Source organism: Poecilia reticulata, linkage group LG21 (assembly GCF_000633615.1).
Source record: "Poecilia reticulata strain Guanapo linkage group LG21, Guppy_female_1.0+MT, whole genome shotgun sequence".
Classification (NCBI taxonomy): domain Eukaryota; kingdom Metazoa; phylum Chordata; class Actinopteri; order Cyprinodontiformes; family Poeciliidae; genus Poecilia; species Poecilia reticulata.
This window is the reverse complement of record NC_024351.1, coordinates 12,494,308-12,513,949: the sequence shown is the minus strand read 5'-3', so window position 1 is coordinate 12,513,949 and position 19,642 is coordinate 12,494,308. Positions and strand designations below refer to the sequence as shown.

The 19,642-nt window shown below is 37.1% G+C and overlaps 1 protein-coding gene across 1 annotated transcript in view; it reads right to left on the bottom strand.

Annotated features, from left to right (window-relative positions):
* Positions 1-19,642, bottom strand: part of lama2 (laminin, alpha 2) — a 154,763-nt gene that overhangs the window by 64,000 nt on the left and 71,121 nt on the right. The window contains exons 16-21 of the mRNA XM_008397932.2: positions 19,238-19,449; positions 18,466-18,574; positions 18,276-18,389; positions 15,810-15,937; positions 12,228-12,314; positions 6,277-6,488 (exon numbers count right to left, since the gene is read on the bottom strand). Of these exons, the coding sequence (XP_008396154.1) occupies positions 6,277-6,488; positions 12,228-12,314; positions 15,810-15,937; positions 18,276-18,389; positions 18,466-18,574; positions 19,238-19,449 (862 nt within the window). The remainder of the gene's footprint in view (positions 1-6,276; positions 6,489-12,227; positions 12,315-15,809; positions 15,938-18,275; positions 18,390-18,465; positions 18,575-19,237; positions 19,450-19,642) is intronic.

The window sequence follows — 19,642 nt, the reverse complement described above, 5'->3', positions numbered from 1 at the left end:
GTTTTTCCCAGTGCAGACAAAGTGTAAGCATAGTGTAACATAAGGTTTAGTGACATTATTGGTGCTGTAACATTTGAGTAACACTGGAGTAGATTCAGTAGCGGTGGCACATCCTGTATGTAGGGRTATTACCTCTAGCAATGAGAAAAACATTGATGTTAATATTTGCCTCCATATACTCAATTGTGTACAGAATCCATGAATCTTTAGTTCTAATTCCAAAATCCCTTAAAAGCTGTTTTTAATAAAACATTTTTGACCATTTTGGGAGTAAATAGCCTAAATATTGCATGCATTTACAAATACACATGCAGCAAATATTTTTTCTGTTCTATTGCTGTCCCCCTTTATTTTATTATCACTTCTTGGGTGAAGAATTAAAAACAACATTGACTTGAAACCAAATAGGTTTAATCAACAAAAGAGTCATGCAAGGTTATGCAGAATAAGGCTAAGAAAGTAAGACTTATTTGTTAAGATGTAGAATGTAAGGCAGATGCACAACAAGCACCTATCTTTGTTAACCTGCCAGATGGTTTATTACTAAATAACAGAACAAAATGTTTTCCAAGCTGAAAAAAATCTTGAGAGCAAACACTGAAAATAAATGTATAACACAAGAGAAAGTCACATTTTATCCCACAACAAGCCTTACAATATAGCGACTCACAACAGAGTCCAGATGGCGCTTAAAAGGTGGCGCTAGGGGAGTGTAAGACACATAGACCAGCATCTACCTGCACTTTCTACTGCATATGTTTGTGTTTATGTACACACATGTATACCTTTTCAGCAATGATGAATAGGTACACATGCGTGGGAGGGCATGCGTGCCCTTCCGAAGACTGTATTTGTGTTTCTGGGCATCGGTATGTATTTGTGCAGACATCTGTGGCGAGCTAACGCTTTTCTTTCCAAACGCACAATCACATTTGTCCTTCTGCCTGCTCTTCATTTAAGATGAAGCAACAGCAGGAGGCACAACAGACTAGTACCCATGTGTGTCCTTGCTGTGTGATATGGTGTGTGGCACGAATTTTATTACAAAGTGTATACATAGTGTTCTTTTGTGTGTGCCTGTGTGTGTGTACTCATCTATGCTTTTAATGGCTTTTGCAGCAGATGGGAGCTGTGATGTTGGAGCTTTTAATTGTGTATCTGAGGGGTTGATTGGCGTATGTAGGTGTGATTTTTCATCAGCTGGGATTTACGCTCAAAGTTTGAAAAAACAAGAAGTCATGCAGAGTATGATAATTAGACTTTACGAGGAAGACTGTGTGGGAATGTGTCTTGGTACTCTAAAACTTGTAAAATTACAAATTAAATAGGCGACAATGGAAGTGAATTTTATGCAGCACTGTTCCAGAGACAGGAGAGTCCTCTAATSGCTGCAATCAACTGAATGTTATGTTTAGTGCTGTCACTCTTTACCAGGTCTTTAGTTCTCCCTTGACACAAGATAAAAACTAAAGTTCCTTCTCCATTGTAATGTCTCACCTGTAGTGGTTAATGTCTGGTTTGGCTCTAGCCAAGTCATGTGTTTCCATTAGCAGTGTGTTCCTCACTACTGTCCGTGTGCATATGGGCAGGTCATTTACAGCGACACTCAGCAGTGGAGGACCATGTGGTTGTGGTTTTGATGGACTCAAACTCAGTATTTTATTTTTTCTTAAAGACAAAATGTCAAGTAGTTAAGATTAAACCACAAAATGATAAATCTCTTCTTTCACCTGGGTGCCACCATGGCTGACTCAAATAAAACCCAGACATTTAGTTTTGTCTTTTAGAAATTCATTGCTGGCCCACAACTTTAAATGGAGACAAATCTGACCAGAACAGACTTTGTTAAAACCGGTCAAGCCCGTGGAGAATGGGCTTTACTTCTCTCTCCATGACCTACAAAACCACTTTCAGTCTGGATACAATCAGGCCTCTTCTCCACTCTTACGCTGCATTCACACCATTTTCTTTATAGCCGTGAATTCTGGGGTTTTGGAAAAATTTGTTGAGGTGGTCTCAATGTGAGRAAATGAAGGTGATTTTGTGGAACAACTAGTCCTGTCATACTGCATCTTTAAAGTGAGCTTTCGATGCGTGTGAATGATGGATCTTGGATCMAGGATGTGGAACTGACAATGTTCTGCTGCATCGTGACAAGGTACATAACTGGGATGTTGTCTTGATGTAAATATTTGCTTCCTGACTCTGCTTKTCCCTTCAAGTGGTCTTATCATTATTAGTCAAATTAATCAGAGAGCACAAACTGTAAATTTCACTTTCAGTTTTAAGCATCTGGCATGCCATGACAGAAAATCATAATTAGTATAAGGTAGTTTGAGATTAAGTAATAATATATGGACATTGCAGCAAAATGTTTGAGTTGCATTAGTTTTGTACATGTGGTGAAGATATCCAGGATGCATGGTGTGTGCAAACTGTGTGTGCAAACATTTGTTTATGCTACACTGTCAACTGAACTGAAGACATTCTTATTCAAATGTACTTTTTCATATTTTTTTATATTATTGTATTAGTTTTCATTGTTTTTTTTGTTTTTTGTTTTTTTTACATACAGTGTTGAATTAATTAATAAAAATATGTTCTCMAACAAACCGAGTTTTAGATAAGTCATGTTTTATTATTTCAACCTTTTCATGCATGAATTATAATCTTTTGTGTCAGGATTTTTTTTCCAAATTTTTTTTACTTTCTTAAGGCATAAAAAAAAGGAAAAAATGTGTAAAAAAAAATAAATAAAATAAAATAAAAAAAAAAATATATATATATATATTTTTTTTTAATTGTAATTTTCTCCAAATACAAAGTTATTAGAAAAATACATCAGTAGTATTATTCTCTAGGGGTTTTCTGATGTCACAATATTGTTTTTTTTACCTACAAGAGTTGTCTACAGTAGAAGGAGGGACCGGGTCGGTCGGCATGCTTTTTTGTTTGTCAGCCATATTGGATTTAACCAAAACAATTTCTTGCATTTGCAGCTGATGGCCAGTAGTGTATTTCATGATGCATGACGTATTTCATGATGCATTAGTGTCCACTCCAGTGGTCTGTGTGCATTTATAACATAAAAATCCACAAGAAGCACAAGAAAATGCCTTTAAATAGATGTCTACTATAGTGACCGCTATGCATGAAAAGGTTATGGTATTTTTCCAAGTGTCTGAAGCATCCCTGCATGAACATTAAAATGATGTATTAAATCTTCATGTTATTTAAACCACCTCTAAATATAAAACCATACAGGTACAATTACTTTACTGGAACTACCCTCTTTATATTTACAGCCTAGATCCCTTTCCTTTGCACTTATTTAAAAATKCCCYTGTTATAGTCTTCAACTTGGTATAGTAGTATAGTTTTAATTTTTTRCCTTGTAAATTATCYGATTAATAACTTTGTGAAGGGCAGGTGTAATTTAACAATATTCTGTATAGTATTACACATGTTCTATATTAACATGGTTACAAATGCTGTATTTCTGTATCTAAAATCTTTTACCTTTGCATGTGAATTGCTGTCTATATTATATTTTGACTGGTGAACACGACCTGTATCTCKGTTCAGGTTGGCATTTTTATTATTKAGCGTAATATTTTTCTATCTGAATGTCAAAGTCTTCATTTGACAGTCAGAGACTAAGAAAAAAAATAMCTTTTCTATTTTTTCAGCTTAAATGCTGAAACCATTTCCAAAACTTTTAGTTGCAWATTGACCATTTGTGCATTWCTGAGTTACAACAGATCCACTTACTTCTAGTGAATAGGGAACATAACAGCAATCCACCACAATTTTCAAATGATTTTTTTTTTTCTTGCGTGAAAAATACTTGAAGATCTTAATTTCTTTGAATTTACTCACCAGACAAATTGCTTGGCAGTCAGATTTACTCCAAAATATCAAACATTTTTCTTTTACTTTTTCAAAGGGATTTAAACTGAACCATTATCCTCCCAGTTTGGAGTAAGCAAAAATGGCCAACGGCGACAGCTCTGATGTACAAAGAATGAAAAGCATGAAAAGGATTTTCTCATTCTAATAGCACACAAATGGACTCAGCCTGAACTCTTCTGCTTCACTCAATAAAATTCATTAAGACTCGGAGTGATGGGTAGAGAGAAGCAGGCTGAGAGAGAGCTGTTGTCTTTTAATAATTCTTGGTGGTCTTCTGTCATTCGTACAGGATCAATAACCCTCMGTCTCAAAGACGCAAGCAGCTGATCAGTACTGCAGGAGAGCAATAGATCAGGCTGATTAATCAATACCCATTTAGGTGKGTGGAGAGGGGAAACAACTACAGAACAATGAACTATCAAATGCACATTAATACCCTTTGTCAGGCTGTCTGGCTGCTTTTGTGCAAGCCTGACATACTTTTTTGTCTGTTTATCACTCTGTCTGTCTGTCTGTCTGTTTCTCGGTGTAAGCTTTCTGTCTTGCTACCCGTGCTTCTGGTTTTGTCAACAAAGCGAGCTTTAATGAAGAGCTTTGTGAAGAAGTTCCATCTGAACATTTGTATTTTCTGCCTCCTCTCTCTGCCTTGCTGTCCCTCCTCCCTTTTTATCTTTTTCCTCCCAGGTATAGTTTCTTATTCTCACTTTTAAGCACAGCTGGCAGTCGGCGGGCCGTTCCGACATCACACCTCCTACTGGCACAGCTGCTACTTGACACACACTCRCAGCCACACTCCAGATGGTGTACTATCGACTCGATGTTTTAGTGAGACTATTAAAGGTATCATTTAAATAATTTGAGCTAAGTTTCTTAAGGACAAAGTGCTCTTCAGTGCAACACCCCTGCTGAGATACAAAAGCTACACTGCTGGCACGCTTTGCAAAAACACAAAAAGGAAGAATATCTGATGCTAATTATATTTTCTGTCTCTAACAAYATGTGAGTATCTTTCTGATTACAGGTTCTTTAAAAAGCCTCTTAAAACTGGTTTACAGTCTCAAGACCAACTGCTCAGTCAGAATGTTAACATTCACTCATTTAGTGTCAATGTGCTGGGGTTTGATCTCTGAGAATTAGAATTAGTGATTACTGTGCAGTCACTTTTTCATTTGACAAGACTAAAAGGAAACAAAAAAAAMCACTTTTTTCGCAGAGAAATGTGATACAAATCCAATTAACTCCTGATTTGAATTTTATAATAAATACTTAATATGCACATAAAACCCCTAATTTTATTGTTTTAATTATTCCTTCTCCACTGTGAAGGAGAATATCTTCTCCAATTATGAGGCAATTGACAAGTAATATGAGCAACCTCTGCCTGTTTTGATAAAAATGTTCAGCTTCTAATGTATTTTTGACTTTCTTCTAAGTTGTTCCAGTCATTTTTATTAAGACCATGTCGTTTCTTTAGCCATATGTCTTGGCTTGTCGAGAAGCGTGTTTTATGGACAACATATGGAAATATAGCRCATTTTGTGAAATGCATAGACTGACGCTGTCTATGAAGTGTGAGTGTCACTTGTGATGCACTYCTGCTTAATTACCTTTGAAATCGATTTTTTYCCCTGAACATTTGAAAATTCAAAGTACAGTGACTGACTCCAAGTGGTCAAGTAAATATTATATGGATTAATCAGTAAGTAACTTGGACTCCTTCCAATTGATTCCAATTGATAAAGCCCCAAAACATTGACCATGCTGCGACTTGTTAATCATCAGCACAGACAGAGTGTCTGCATAGAGTAGTGTGAGATTAAGCCTGTTAGTGGGGTCATTCTTGCAACTTTTGAGTAGCAATTGCATATATTCCCTAGCAGCAGTGCATATGTGCARAATGTTTACATAAAATAAATAGTAATAACAGATAATTCTATAAGTAACCACATTTTTGCATAAAACCGTGTTATGCCTTCTTGTTTCCCATGTCCAACAATCAATGCCACTGGGGAAAATRCAGGCAAAGCATTTCATTGTGCAATATAAATAAGTCAGTGATGTCCTACATTAACAGATGCCTGTAATGAGATTCAGTCCACGTTTAGACTGAAGAAAATTGTTATTACTACAACCAAAACATCTTTCACTGTAGATTTTGTAAAATATTTCCCACATTGGAAAGYTCTGTTAAAAGCCTTTACAGTACCCACATGAGTTCAGGGCTAAGCTAACACTATGATCAGGTTTCTAACATTCTCTTGTGTTCTTGGCCCAAATAAATCAAAAATATGATGAGAATAGTAACCAAATGATATATTTAAAATGTAATTCCCGGACAGAATTGTTAGGTCTAAGAATACTTACGTTGGCAGTTTTTTAATGTCATGGCATCCCCATAGTAGCCTTCAGCGCAGCTGTCACAAGTCACACCATCGTAACCTTGACGACACCTCAAACACTGGCCTGTGATCGCATCGCAGCTATTGGGTATGGAGAAGTCCAGATTGCCATTGCAAGTGCAGAGTTGGCAGGATCCTCCGGGTACAGCAGGCTGGCCGTAGTACCCATTGGAACAGCTAGGTGGCAGAAGAAATGAAGCGAATGAGGTTCAGTATAATCAGCTCTAAACATCAATAAACTGCAATGGCAGAATAGGTTTGGCTATTTTTGGTTAGATAAAGTGAGTGATGCTGCAATTAGAGTAGAAACAAGCTAATAAATGCTGTCTTTACTGCTTTGACTCTGTTTTACTAAAGTAGAAATTTGAACTTGTAGCATGTAGAATTTCAAATATTTATAGGATGACCTCAAAATGAATCCCACCATCGCTGACATAAATGCCTAATATGCCTGCTTTGCATCGGTTGTCAGCTAGTGAAGCACTTTCGTTGCTGTGAAAGTGAAAATTATAAATATTCAAATACAGTTCAAATGATGGTTTCTATTGTTCTCGTTGTTTTGGCTGCCACACACAGCACATACAAAGCTTGTCCAATAATAAAGTGCAGAACATCTTTCAAATTTAAATTGAACAAAACAAAAACGAMACCGTACATTTCTTTTTCTGTAAGCAACAGGAGAGGAGTGATGTGATGTAATAAGTGAGAGCAATTTAAAATATCTCAAGACCTAATCGTCGGTTCGACTTGTTGCTTCTAAGTTGTGGCAATCAGGTAGTTTCCTGTTATTTTCTTTTTCCATTGAAAGAACCAGCACTGCTATATTCCCTGAAAGCACAAGTTTTCTCCACTTTTATGTAGCAATTACATTTGAAAATAGTTTTCCTAAGCTTTCAAGTCTGCAATGAAATTGACTGCCACTCTTATCAATCTAACAACATAAAATTACTTTTAGATTTCAGCTTGAAAAGTTAGTATACGGCATCAAAATTATTGTTTACTTTGCGTTGTTGTGTCAGTGCGACGAACATCCATGTCTCAAAATAAAAAAAAGCCTTCTTATTCAAGTATCATTAGAAAGGAACCAAGAAGCATCACCATTGAAGTTCAGCTTGACCACAGTAAAAAGCCTCATTGCAGTGTTTGATTTTTATCAGTGGCATTAAATGGCGTCTGATTTTCTGACTCATTCCACACTATAAATGAGTGATTTGAAGCTGGGAGGAGAATGTGCTCCTTGAGCTCTGAAGCTGTAGTTCCCAACCAGAAGAAAAGTGAAATCCTCCCTCCGAGCTCAGAGTCGGCTTTTGTCTTGTTGTTTTTTTGTTCAGGAGTGAGTGGAGAGTGGAGGTTGAAAGGACCTCGTCTCTAGTAATGTGGTCATTGTTGTGGCTTGACAAAAATCCAAGCTCTGGTTATTTGGCTCAACTTTTTGTCTTTGTCTCAAGACCAAAGGAAARGTTGGGTTCCTCTACGGAGATAACGGAAAGCTCAGAGTAGAGTGTCTGGTGTTTTACATAAGGGAACCAGTTTGAGAGTGGTTTGGAAATCAAGGATGTCTGTTTTTTTCTCTCCTAGCTCCTGTACTCCGTGGATTCAGGTTATTGCCATGTTATTYATGTTTTTCATCTTTACTATGTGATTTTGAGTCCTCTATGGCTCTTAAACTGGTTAGAAATGCAATGGCAAAAACCCAGAAAACAATATGAGTTCATAATACTTTAGAGGTGTTTTGGTTTGCGATCATCCTTTCTTTCCCTCTGTAAATCTCAGAAGTGCAATGCAACTTCCAGATGACTCCATYATGTGCAAATCTATGATATACTGCAAGGTCAGAAAATTTGTGACACAAGGAATGTCACTTGAAAAAAACTATTTGGCCAGAAACACAACAGTCAATAAAGACAAAACCAACTATGGCTCTTGTCTTGATTTGTTTCAAGATTTGTATTAAGACATTTCACTTTTTCTRGWGTGTGGTCATTTGTGAAGAGTGGGGTTTTCCTTCTGTCAAAGTTGATACCTCTGCAATTCTCACTAAAGAACAAAAATGCTTAAAAATACTCTAAATAAAATAATATGTATGTCACTTAATTTTGTTTCTAAACAGAAACAGCATTCTACTTCAGTGGTGTCCAAAGTCAGTAGAATATAATAAACTGCAGAGGAGCTAATTCAGCCATTTGAATCTACTTTGTTAGAGCAGAGACGCATCCAAAACAAGAAAGACACCAAAGACACTCAAGTGTAAAATTAGAATCTAATTCTGTAAACTTGTTTTTGTAAAATAAATCTTTTTGGCATCATCTGTCAAAGAAAGAAAATAAAAACAAAAAATATCACAAGTAAAATGTTAGCACTTTTGTTCTAAAGAAAAAAAGAAAAGGTGTTTATTGTCAAACCAGAACAAGATTTTATGTTTTGCTTTTCCAGGTTCTCCATATGAATAATAATCAGAGGATCTTCAGATGTGGGAAAACGTATTAACCTGAGAGCGCACCGCAGGGACAAGAGCCACTAAAACCAAATAAAGAGCCTTCRCTGAAATAAAGCTCTACATGTTGAAAAGGGGAATCAAGATGAAAGAAGAGGAAGAAGGATAGAGAAAGGCAGCAAAGTGAGAGCGAGAGAAAGGCAAGTGAGAAGGAGAGAGGGGGAAGGTCTTCACATTGAAAAGAGAATTGAATTCAGAGAAGAGGGAAAAGAAAGAACAGAGAGAGAGAAAGAGTCAAGAGGAGCAAACCGTTATTACCACTGACCCTCCTTGGTACTCAATAGAACTGGTTTATTAGTTTGTGTGTGTGTGTGTGTACGCATGTTGCCGGAGTGTTTAGTGTGTGCCGTGTCAGAAGTACATCTTCCCAATCAAGTGGCAAACTCGACTGGAATCAATCTAAGTTTTCGAGGAGGACGGACCATGAGGGGAAGTGCATGTGTTTGTTTGGARTCTTTTTTTTATATGAATTCCCACATTTTGCTCTCTGTTCTCTTCAATGGAATTATATCAATACGTTGATTAAGTGGGTATCCATGTCTCTATAGGAACAAATGTGTAGTGAAGGTACAGAGGAAATTAAACGCCTGTTTATGTCCATCAGAGTAGCAAATAAAAATTGAAAAGGGAAGGAACTAGAAAAATTAACTATTTTAAATGRGTYATTTAACATTTAACAAAATGCTAAGTGGAATATTTTTGACCATTTTAGGGATGTTTTACTTTCTAAAATGCCTGCTTTTTGCCAACAAATTCTTCMGTGTAGTTTTAGTCATCGAAATTCGTTAAAAACAAATATTTTAACAGTTTCCCTGCGCACTCACATGGCTGTCATATAAGGAGGCTTGCAAAGGGCTATTGTTGGAACTGGAAATCCCTTTCTTTGGCAACAGGCAAAAMGCTGGGCACTAATTTTAGTAATCAGCTTCTTCGCTCAAGTACTGGAATAGAACTTTATGCTTATTGAAGCTAAATTGCAACTATATTRTTTCTAAAACTTGAGCTATCGGAGCCAAACTGTCATTAACAGATGAAATTATTTTGGTCAGGTCTTTAGGAATAACCCAGGAACCATCAACAYTTTATGGTAAAGTAGGACATCTTGTTTGTTTATAGTCGACTGTTTAGTGAATCGAGAMCTTGATTCAATACCWTGCACTATATAGATATATCTTATTTGTGTTATTAAGAGGAGCAAAGGAGATGAATGCTTTCTTTTCCAGTTATCACTCACATTTTTAAAAGCAGTTAGTTAAATAATAAGCTGCAAATATAATCACAAACATTAGCAAAAGTATCTGTATTATCAACAGCTACTTGGMACTGGGTCAGACCAAATTCATTTGTACTAATTGAAATACCTCATGAGCAGGAACATTTAGATTCTTGCCAGACCCTGAAAAGCAGCTTATGACTCTCGGAGTGTTTTAGCATATAATATGCTGGGGCTTGCCGGGGCTTTTCAGCTCTGTTTTAAATGGATGTTTATGGACAGAAAATTGAAAAGCAGAACCACTTAGCAGTGAGTGGATAGTCTATTAGCATGGGATGAATAGAGTGGCCATTTTGCTACAGYCCATAATACAGACAAATTGCCATATTACAATTAATTACCACAAACAATAACAAAAACAGTACAGATAATGAAGCAGAATAGCAGGTGGAAGGTATCAATCAGAGTAGTAKAACAAAAACAACAACCGYTGATTACCTCCTTATACTGCTATTAGTTAGTAATATTCCATATAACAGCTCCTATAGAGAACATAAAAATTTATATAGACAAACTTGGCATTGAAGAGGAATATATTAGATTGGCCTTATGTCAGTGCTAGATCATATTGGCTGTATGCTGGATGGAAACGTTGTGGCAAAGTATAAAAATGGAGTGAGTCAGAGTGCCACTCAGCAACAAATGAGGTTTATAAAAAGACTAAAAGATGGACAGAGACATTCTGCACTGGGCAGCATGGCAAGGCGAAGCATGCAGACTATGTGGCACCAAATATAAACAGCCTGGATATTTGCAGCTGTAGTTTTACAGGAACACAGAGATTCAGGCTCAACATTCMCAATGTTGGAGATTAAGTCAGGCAATAATCAGCAACAGGGATGCATCACATTTACCCAGCTTATGAAAATGTTTCATCTTCTTAGGTTAATATGGAAACAGGCACATTGAATAATAACTACTTCTGAAAAACCTTAGAAATTTACACTTCAGTGATAAAAAACAGAAAAATCCTGGCAGGTGGATGAGCATACAAGGATTCCCAAGAAATCACAACTTTAGTTCTAGTAATAAACTTAAGAATCTAATCTCCCTGTCTGATGGTAGGCAACATGGAGTGCATTCATTTGAATTAGGAAGGCTATAAAAGGGAAAGCAAAGACTGCAGACACTATACRCAGCAAATGGGGGGTTATTTTAAATAGTAGGTAAGCTGCAGGCAGGTTGAAGCAGACATTCAGTCACTGACCAACTGAAAAATTATTACTTTAAAGACTGTGTTARACCAAAGGATCTAAGGATGACCTCCTGATAAACTGTTATTACAGAATAAACATGAATATGTCCAAATATCATCTGTGTTTAACAAATTTGAATTGTCAAATATAATTGTTGATTTCAGGTTTAACACTCAGTAGTAAGAATGCTAGCTGCTAACAGYTGTTACGTCCTGACATTCAATCCAGGACAGAGGTATGGCAGATCAAAATATATTGGTTTAGAAGAGGGGGAAAAAAAATCTCTGGATTATTTGACCCAGARCAAAATGATAATTTACCAAGGTTTTAGTTTGGGTCTGAGAGGTTGCGTTGTTTTTTTCCCCTTTTTTAAAAAATCTTATCACAAAATTGTTTAAAACTACCTAAGCAGGTTCTTTTCTTTGTCTTATTTCCTCAGTTTGATACTCAAAAAGCAAATGTTCTTCATTTCACTTAGCCTGGGCAGTGAAGAGACCATTTACACYGACTCCATCATCACATGACAGTCCAGCCTGAAGTTTTAACAAGAATACCATCCAATGAGAGAGACTTCTCATTAGTGTAGAGCTGCTTAAAAAGCCAGCAGCTAATGGTACAAACATGTCAGTCAACTACAGTAATAAAATGTGCAATGGGTAGACAGCTGGATGGACAATGAGACAAAGTCCTGAATACAGYTAATGAGCAGCACAGTCCATTTTCATTTTGCAACACCTCACTACCAGATTGAATTCCTGCCCAAATGGACCTTTCCTGAACTGAAAAAGTAACAGCTTTCATTTTGCTGCACATCTTTTAATGAATTCAGTTAGATATTAAAACTTAATGGGTACCTAATTGATCCAGATAACAGATTAATGTTGCAAAGAAGATTTTTTTTTTTCATTTAATAATTTAACGACGRCATGTTTTGAGTGTAAAATGTGTTTTACCTGTCGCATCTTGGCCCTGTATATCCAGGCTGACACCGATCACAGAGCAGCTCTCCTTTGTCACCAAGGTGGCATGTGGGGCTGAAGCTGTTGTGGTTTCCACGGTGGCGTAATTGTTGTTGAAGTTGTTGTTGAAGTCGATAGCGTTGTTCCAAAGTGGGGAGAGGCAGGTGAAAGAGGAGGAAGAGAAGACACAGGCGAGTTAAGGCCATTGCTTGTCACCTCGCTGACACACCTGCGTCCCCCTGCTTTCACTTTGTAGTTCCTTTTGTTCTGCTCTCACATAACAAGCATATATTCCTTACAAACTACAAAGCAAGGACTACATCTTACAACACTGGCCTCACTACAAACTATTGCCTAAACAAACTAAGAGTCAGGGAACCAAAGTAACGTGATAGTCGGTTGCSCCCTGCTCCGTCTCCCTCCCACTTCCATAAACTAAAGATAGTTCAGCTGGTTTGGGTTCCAGGCTCTAGACTGACTCACTAGATRACGAACAGGCTCATTATGAGCTGTTCACCGAGTTTCAGATAAGCTCTCTTGGCAAATGTACCTGCATAAACCATAACAAAATCCAAGTCTTTATATAAAAATATSATTCTTTATATAGATGACCAAATTTCACAAAGCTATACTTCTTACTATATGATCCAGGCATACATTATCATAGTGCCTGCTTTGTGTTAAATACCAGCATTCTTGAGGTAATAGTTAAAAGAAAAATACAAAAAGACTTGACAGGATTCTGTTTTGTATCTGTTAACCTTAAATTACATTCAAATGCCAGCAACTTCTTGCAAACGTTTTTCTCCCTCTTAGACCTTTTCCTATCTTTTTGTGCTATGAAACACAATTCAGTGCTTATTTGGATGTCATGGTAAACCAAGACAATGAGTTACATTATTAGGACTAGTAAGAGAAAAACACATGGCATCCTCATAGCATGATGCTGCCACYWCCAGGGCTTTCAAACTTTGGCATTTAGTACCACAACTAGTGGTCCCTTTGGYGGTCCTCAGAAAAAAATTGAGTTATCAACTATAAGTTCAATTCATATACGAGTAAAGCTAGAATGCTAGTGAACTGATGTGCGGACAGTGTTGGGACAGTGACATTTATTAATGGCAAAAAATGTGTTCAACAATTTTAWTGTAAACACCTAAAACACCTATTACATTGGAGAAAAAAAAAATCTAGTTTATATAAAACGAACAAAACTTGAGGCCTAAAGTTATTTCTACTGATCACAGAACAGCAACAGTATTTTATCAGATGCTCATGAAAGCTTAGGTGAAAGATATTCAGCTACTTTTTGAGCAACTCGTGTCAGTGAACAGACGAGGCTGGGTGGCTATTTTTAAGGGACTGGAAGGCATAGCACCTCACACTATTATTAATGGAAGAGGAACAGTCAGTTGTGTCTTTCTTTAGCTCGTAGCATCGTGGAAATGACACGTCATTTGCTGCAAGAAAATTCTCAGCTGCTGCTTATAGCGTCTGTTTGTGGGGATGTGTGTGTCCGTTTTGCTGAGATCCGACGGAGACTTGTTTCTTGTGTTTACTGTCATTCATTATTCAAACAGCAAAGAAAGTTAATATTTTCTTTGATTGGTAGGCTGTTTTGCCAGTAGCCACATTTAAAACCACAMTTAATATTGTTTGACTTGTATTGACTTTGTGTATGTCAGAAAGACCGATTTGTGCCAAATTTACATTGCACAACCTAAAATAGTCTGTTTCTCTAATACTGTTAACATCTGCAAACATGAAAATTATAGAAGAGTTAACTGGAACACCCACTAAAAGTTTAAATCTTCAATTTGGGAGGTAAACTCCAAGTTCAAAATCTAACATGAACAAAAGAAAATTGCAGTAAAATGCTTGTTCTTAATTGTTTTAATCATTTGAGAAACATTTCTATGTTGAGACCATTTGTGAGACTGAGTTATTGATGGTTATTAATAGTTTGAATAAAACCTCCCCGGCTCTGTGAAGAATGCTGCAGTGTTGACTAAAACTAACAGAAGAGCACAAAAAACTCCTCTTCTTACCTCCCTGCACCGCCTTGCTGTGGATTTGAGGATTACTTTCAAAGGGCACCTATTATGGCTCCTCTATGGGCAATAGAAAACGTGTTCATTACATTTTTTGCACAAAGTCATTCTCARATAATGAGATTTTAGGGCCTCTTGTCACTTTAAATCCATGTAAATCTTTGCTGGCCACGCCATCCAACTCAGCGTTTACACTCTCACTATGTATATTTCAAAATAGCTGTAAATAGATGCACAATTATACAACAGTGCATCTTTGACTATGAGCCAGACCCAGAAACAGAAGAACTGGAGCCTCCTTCACAACCATCTAGGAGGCAGCAGCCTTTTCTGGAATGGTAAGTCAACAACAAAACACTTGTATTTTCCAGCGGCCATTGTACAGCGGTAAGACCAGTTGAAATGCACTAGAGCTCCGCTTGGGTTATTAGGTGAGAGGCTGGGCTAGGCTAAGGTTGCTAGGTAACGGAGCAGGCCCTGTCAATTGTGATTTTAGAAAATCAGGAAGTCTATGAAACTGCTYGTTTTCCAAACACAGAAAAACATAAACTTATTTCCAGAAAATGGTTGAGAAACGCATTTGTGTCTCCCAGTTTTCAGGCAGTGACTCTGAGGCTTTGGAACGCCGCCCCACTGTCCCTATGCTTAACAACCACAGACATGTTTGCTCAGTGTGTTTCTTGTTTTAATGATTTTGTCTTTGAGGAGCACTTTGTGATGTATAAGTYTGTGAAATGTGCTATRTAAATAAGATTTTTGACTTRATTTGCCCAACAGAACAGCATTTCAATAATTTGAAGCATCTGCCTGCTTCTTTTATGAGCCACAATACCAAATACCTAACCGTATAAATRTCTCCAACACCTATGAATAACTGTTGAGGTCAAATTCTTTTTTTATGAGGAATTTTCAAATTAAGCTTGAATTCATTCCTCTCAATTAACAAACTAAGCTGATGCTGGCATCCACAAAGATGCTTTAAGTACACAACCTTGGTCCAACCAGAAATTCATTTTTTTTACCATGCAAGAAAATATGCCGGTTTTTGACGAGCATGTAAATGCACACATCTTTACATCTGTGTTCAAAGCTGTTGAATTAGACAGTTGCCAATATGATACAAGGTACTGTAATTTAAGACAGCAGGGGGACAATGTGACTGGCTTCTCACAAAAATATTATCAAAGTGTTTTCTTTCTTTCTTTTTTTTTGAATGTATTTTGCACTCGTTTTGTGGATGCATTCTGATGATTCTAATGATGATGACATTTAGTCCCACAGCGATGATGCTTCTCGTCATACACTGCTCCACTCTTCCTGTGGTGATGATATTTTTACTATAATGTCACTACAATTATATTCCTACCCAGGATGATGAAGTCTTTATGTCACGATTGGAGATTATGAAGAGAAATATATAAAAAAATAAAAAATAAAATAAAAAAACAAAAAAACAACAGAAGCAGAGAAGAGACAGCACAGACAGGCTGGTCACGTTATTAACCCCCGGTTCTCCAGAGCCTACTTGTTGCTGGGAAGATTAAGTGGGCAGGCACATGGCTGACAGTCCTGAGGTGTCCCATGGGTGGCGTTGCCGTAGTAACCAGGTAGGCAGGTGTCACAGTGGTGGCCAGTAGTATGGTGGGTGCAGTCCTAAAAAGAAGAAGAAAAAAAGACAAATCTTATATTTTAGAAAGATCAAGTTTTAGAAATTGTGTATTTAATTAGCTTTAATACAAAAACAATAATGTAGTAAAACTTTACCAAAGTTTCTGCTTTAAATTAAAATGCTGAATCCATATTTGGAGGAATTCGTCACGTCAATCAGTTTTTATTATTTTATACTTGATATTCTTTCAAAGGAAGAAATATACTAAGTTCCTTGTGAATATCATAAATCATCAAGTTTACTACACATGAGATGCACAGCATGACTATGACTAGCTATGATTTGTCCAAAAAATCTGAAAACAAGCTGCACAAGTACAGTTTAAGTCTTTCCAGCAAAACATCACTGTAGACAGCCTCGACCTTGTTTGGAGCATATTGCCTTAGGGCAGTTCCTCACCCAATAGATAAATCATTGAAAAGTTTACTAGTTTCGAAGGAGGGATAAAAAAAAMCCCAAAAAACAAAAAAAGTTCAAAAGTAGCTTAATTGATTTTTTTCTTCCATATRTTCAAYCTTATCAAATATTTCCATTGCAGAAATCGGTTTTCCAGTTATAACAACTTTCACAGTTTCAGCGACTGTGTGTGTGTGTTACCATGTCAACATGTTCCATTCATTTCTCACATTAAATGACCTTACACGGCTGAAACACACCCCGACACATGCACACTGTGTTAACCTATAAGTCTGTGGCATCAGTCAGTCATTCATTCAGCTGGAGCTACAAATCACTGGTGTCAGTGGAGGTGTGCGTGGATGCATCTGGCTGCCTGTCTGTCACTGTGTGTACAGGTGGGACATGTGCACGCATGATTGTAAGTGAGCGAATGTCAGACTGCKTGCATGTGTGTGTGTGTACGTAAAAGATGGCCTCACAGACCGACTATCTTTCTCTGAATGTACGTCTCCCTTTTACACATTCTCCTCATTTATAATGAACCATAACATTGTAACGCAAACGCACGTGTGTGTGTGTGTGTGTGTGTGTGTGCGTGTGTGTGTGTGTGCGTGTGCGTGTTTCTGTTCTCTGTGTGTGTTCATCACTGTGGGCTTTAGTGTGTGTGTATTAAGTGGAAGGGGAACTGACAGAATCAGCCTAAGGCTGTGGGGAGAGTGGGGAGTGAATGTGTGGAAATCCACATGAGAGGGTAACATATACGTGTCTGTTGTACATATATTATGTATGAGTGTGTGTGTGTGTGTGTGTGTGTGTGTGTGTGTGTGTGTGTGTGTGTGTGTAAACAGTAGGAAAGTGCATCCCCCTGCAATTCCTCTAATGACAACTAGATGGTAGATCAATAAGAGCTCCAATTATGCTTTTCTTTAGGTTATGCACTTTTTTGTTTCAAATATTGAAATACAGCCCATTGAATAAAATAGTAGCTGATGATGTTTTAAGTGTCTGTCACTTCATGACTGACTTGGCTGAAGACTAATATCAGTTAAAACAAATATTAGGAGAGTTGTAACTTAAGTGGCATGGTGGAAATTTTACTGCAAAACTGCTGAAAAACAGAGTTCCTTTTAAAAAAAAGGCTAAAAACCCATTTGTTTAGAGCTGCCTTTCATTAATAACAACTGGAACGTTATAAGCTGCATTCTATTTTTAACATGCCATCCATTTCTTTTATTTTACTGCAATTTAATGTTTTGCTCGTTTTTTTCTTCTTCTTTAATAAAAAAATAAACACTTTGATTTGCCTTGTTGCTTAGACATATACTTAACTGAAAATTTGCAATATCACTTGAACAGTACTGTTTAAGGACACAATCAAATCTTATTTTATCGTAAAATATTCTGTGACGAAGAATGAGTAAATATWTTAGCCGGCAGAGATGTGCAAAGTTGGTGGAGAATACCCAAAAGACACCTGTAGTTGCAGGAAAAATACAAATGTATGCCCCACTTTGTAGATGTTAATTTATTTAGAAAGAATTTTGCTAACCCTTCACACTTTTCTTTTTGCTTAAATATGCTCCATTTTGTGCTGCTCTATCCTAGGAAATCCTTATGAAATGCATGAAAGTTTGTGTATTTAAAACTTGGTGTTTAAATATGAAAAGTTTGTAGGTCTGATTAGGAGAGAGAGGGTGATTACCTTTTATAGTCCCGAAGATCTTTTACAGACCTAAACTTTATATCCCAAACTTTTGGGGTTGCTCCTAAACAATGAGGAACATTTGCTAGGAAATTCCTACCAAATTATCTCTCATTTGTGTCCGTTAACAAAAGAAAACTTGAGTATAACAGTCCTTTGTTTTTCTATTSCATAATAAATACACAAAATACAAGAGATGTTAAGTTTATTARTAACCTTACCAGGCAATGTCCTGTGAACTCATGGCAATCTGARCTGTGTCTATGACARCGGCATGGCTCACACACACCGTTATACAGTTTACCGTGGACTCGCCGAAAACCAGGACGGCACGTCTGAAACAAAACATTTCAAAAGTGAATTTGCAGTTTTATGTGCAGTTCAAGCCGTGTGTATGACTTGTGTGTTTACCTCACAGGATAATCCTCCATATCCAGGGGGACAGGCACACTTTTCTACAGCTGATGCTCTCTTTCCAGTGGCCAAAGGATTTGCCACCTGCATTGAGAATGAGTGGAGCCTGTACAGAATACAAAAAAAGATGAAACAATGAAGCATATTTCTCTTGGCCCATTGGCAATCCATCTACCAATGGCAATAGAATAAAGCAGTTCTTTAGTCAGATTAGTGTAARAGCTTTTATGCTAATCTAAAAGCAATGTGTTTTGTCTATAAAAAAAAATGTTGCAAAAGAAAATCTGTTTGGAGACAATATTGAAGAACAGCTACAGACTTTATGAGCATCTTAATTTAGTAAAACTAATCATTTGTTTGWTCATCTGCATAGATGGAGGATGAACAAACCCAATTAGTAGCAGAATAAAGTTTCTGCACACTGTGGGATTTATTGCAGGATTTTGTGCCTTGGCTTTAATTACCAGTACAATGATGCAGTATCCAAGATTGATTTTAATTGTTGGAAACTCTTTGCTGTTTGATTAAAGTCTACTAACATACATTTTTACTGCCAGTTTAACAGGGTGAATGAGCTCATTTCTTTTATTAATGAAGAACTTCCTAGAAGAAGCTAATGTGCTCCTGTACTTCTGGTGCAAAGAACTGAGCATGGTCAAGCATTCATGAATGYAATTACAGATCTAAACAGTCTCTTATAAAACACACTAATGATGACCATGTACTTCATGTTATTATTACACAATATCCGAGTGGGTGCTCTTCCGACCTGTAGACAGCGCTGGTTTCCGTGCTGTATGAGGCCCGCACCATTAAACTCGTCATGTTGGCCAGCACCAACAGGAAATCTCTCCTGCTGATCGTCTGCCCCGTCTCCGAAACCAGAAAGTTCTCAGGAAGGAGAACAACGTGTTTGGTGCTGGCAGACGACGGATACACTGGCTGGCCAAACCTGTTGTCTATAAGCTTCATTCCACCTCCCTGATGGAAAGAGAAACAGAAAACACAGCAGTCGCAAATATATTTGAACATTTCTCTGTGTCTGCTGTAAAATAATCCAATTCTATTAGAGCTAGTCCTAAAAATGAAAAAAAAAAACATGGTGAATGATGTGTCATTAGGTAATGAGCTTCAGTTGCTATTGACATTCGGCATGGACTAAATGCAAATGAGC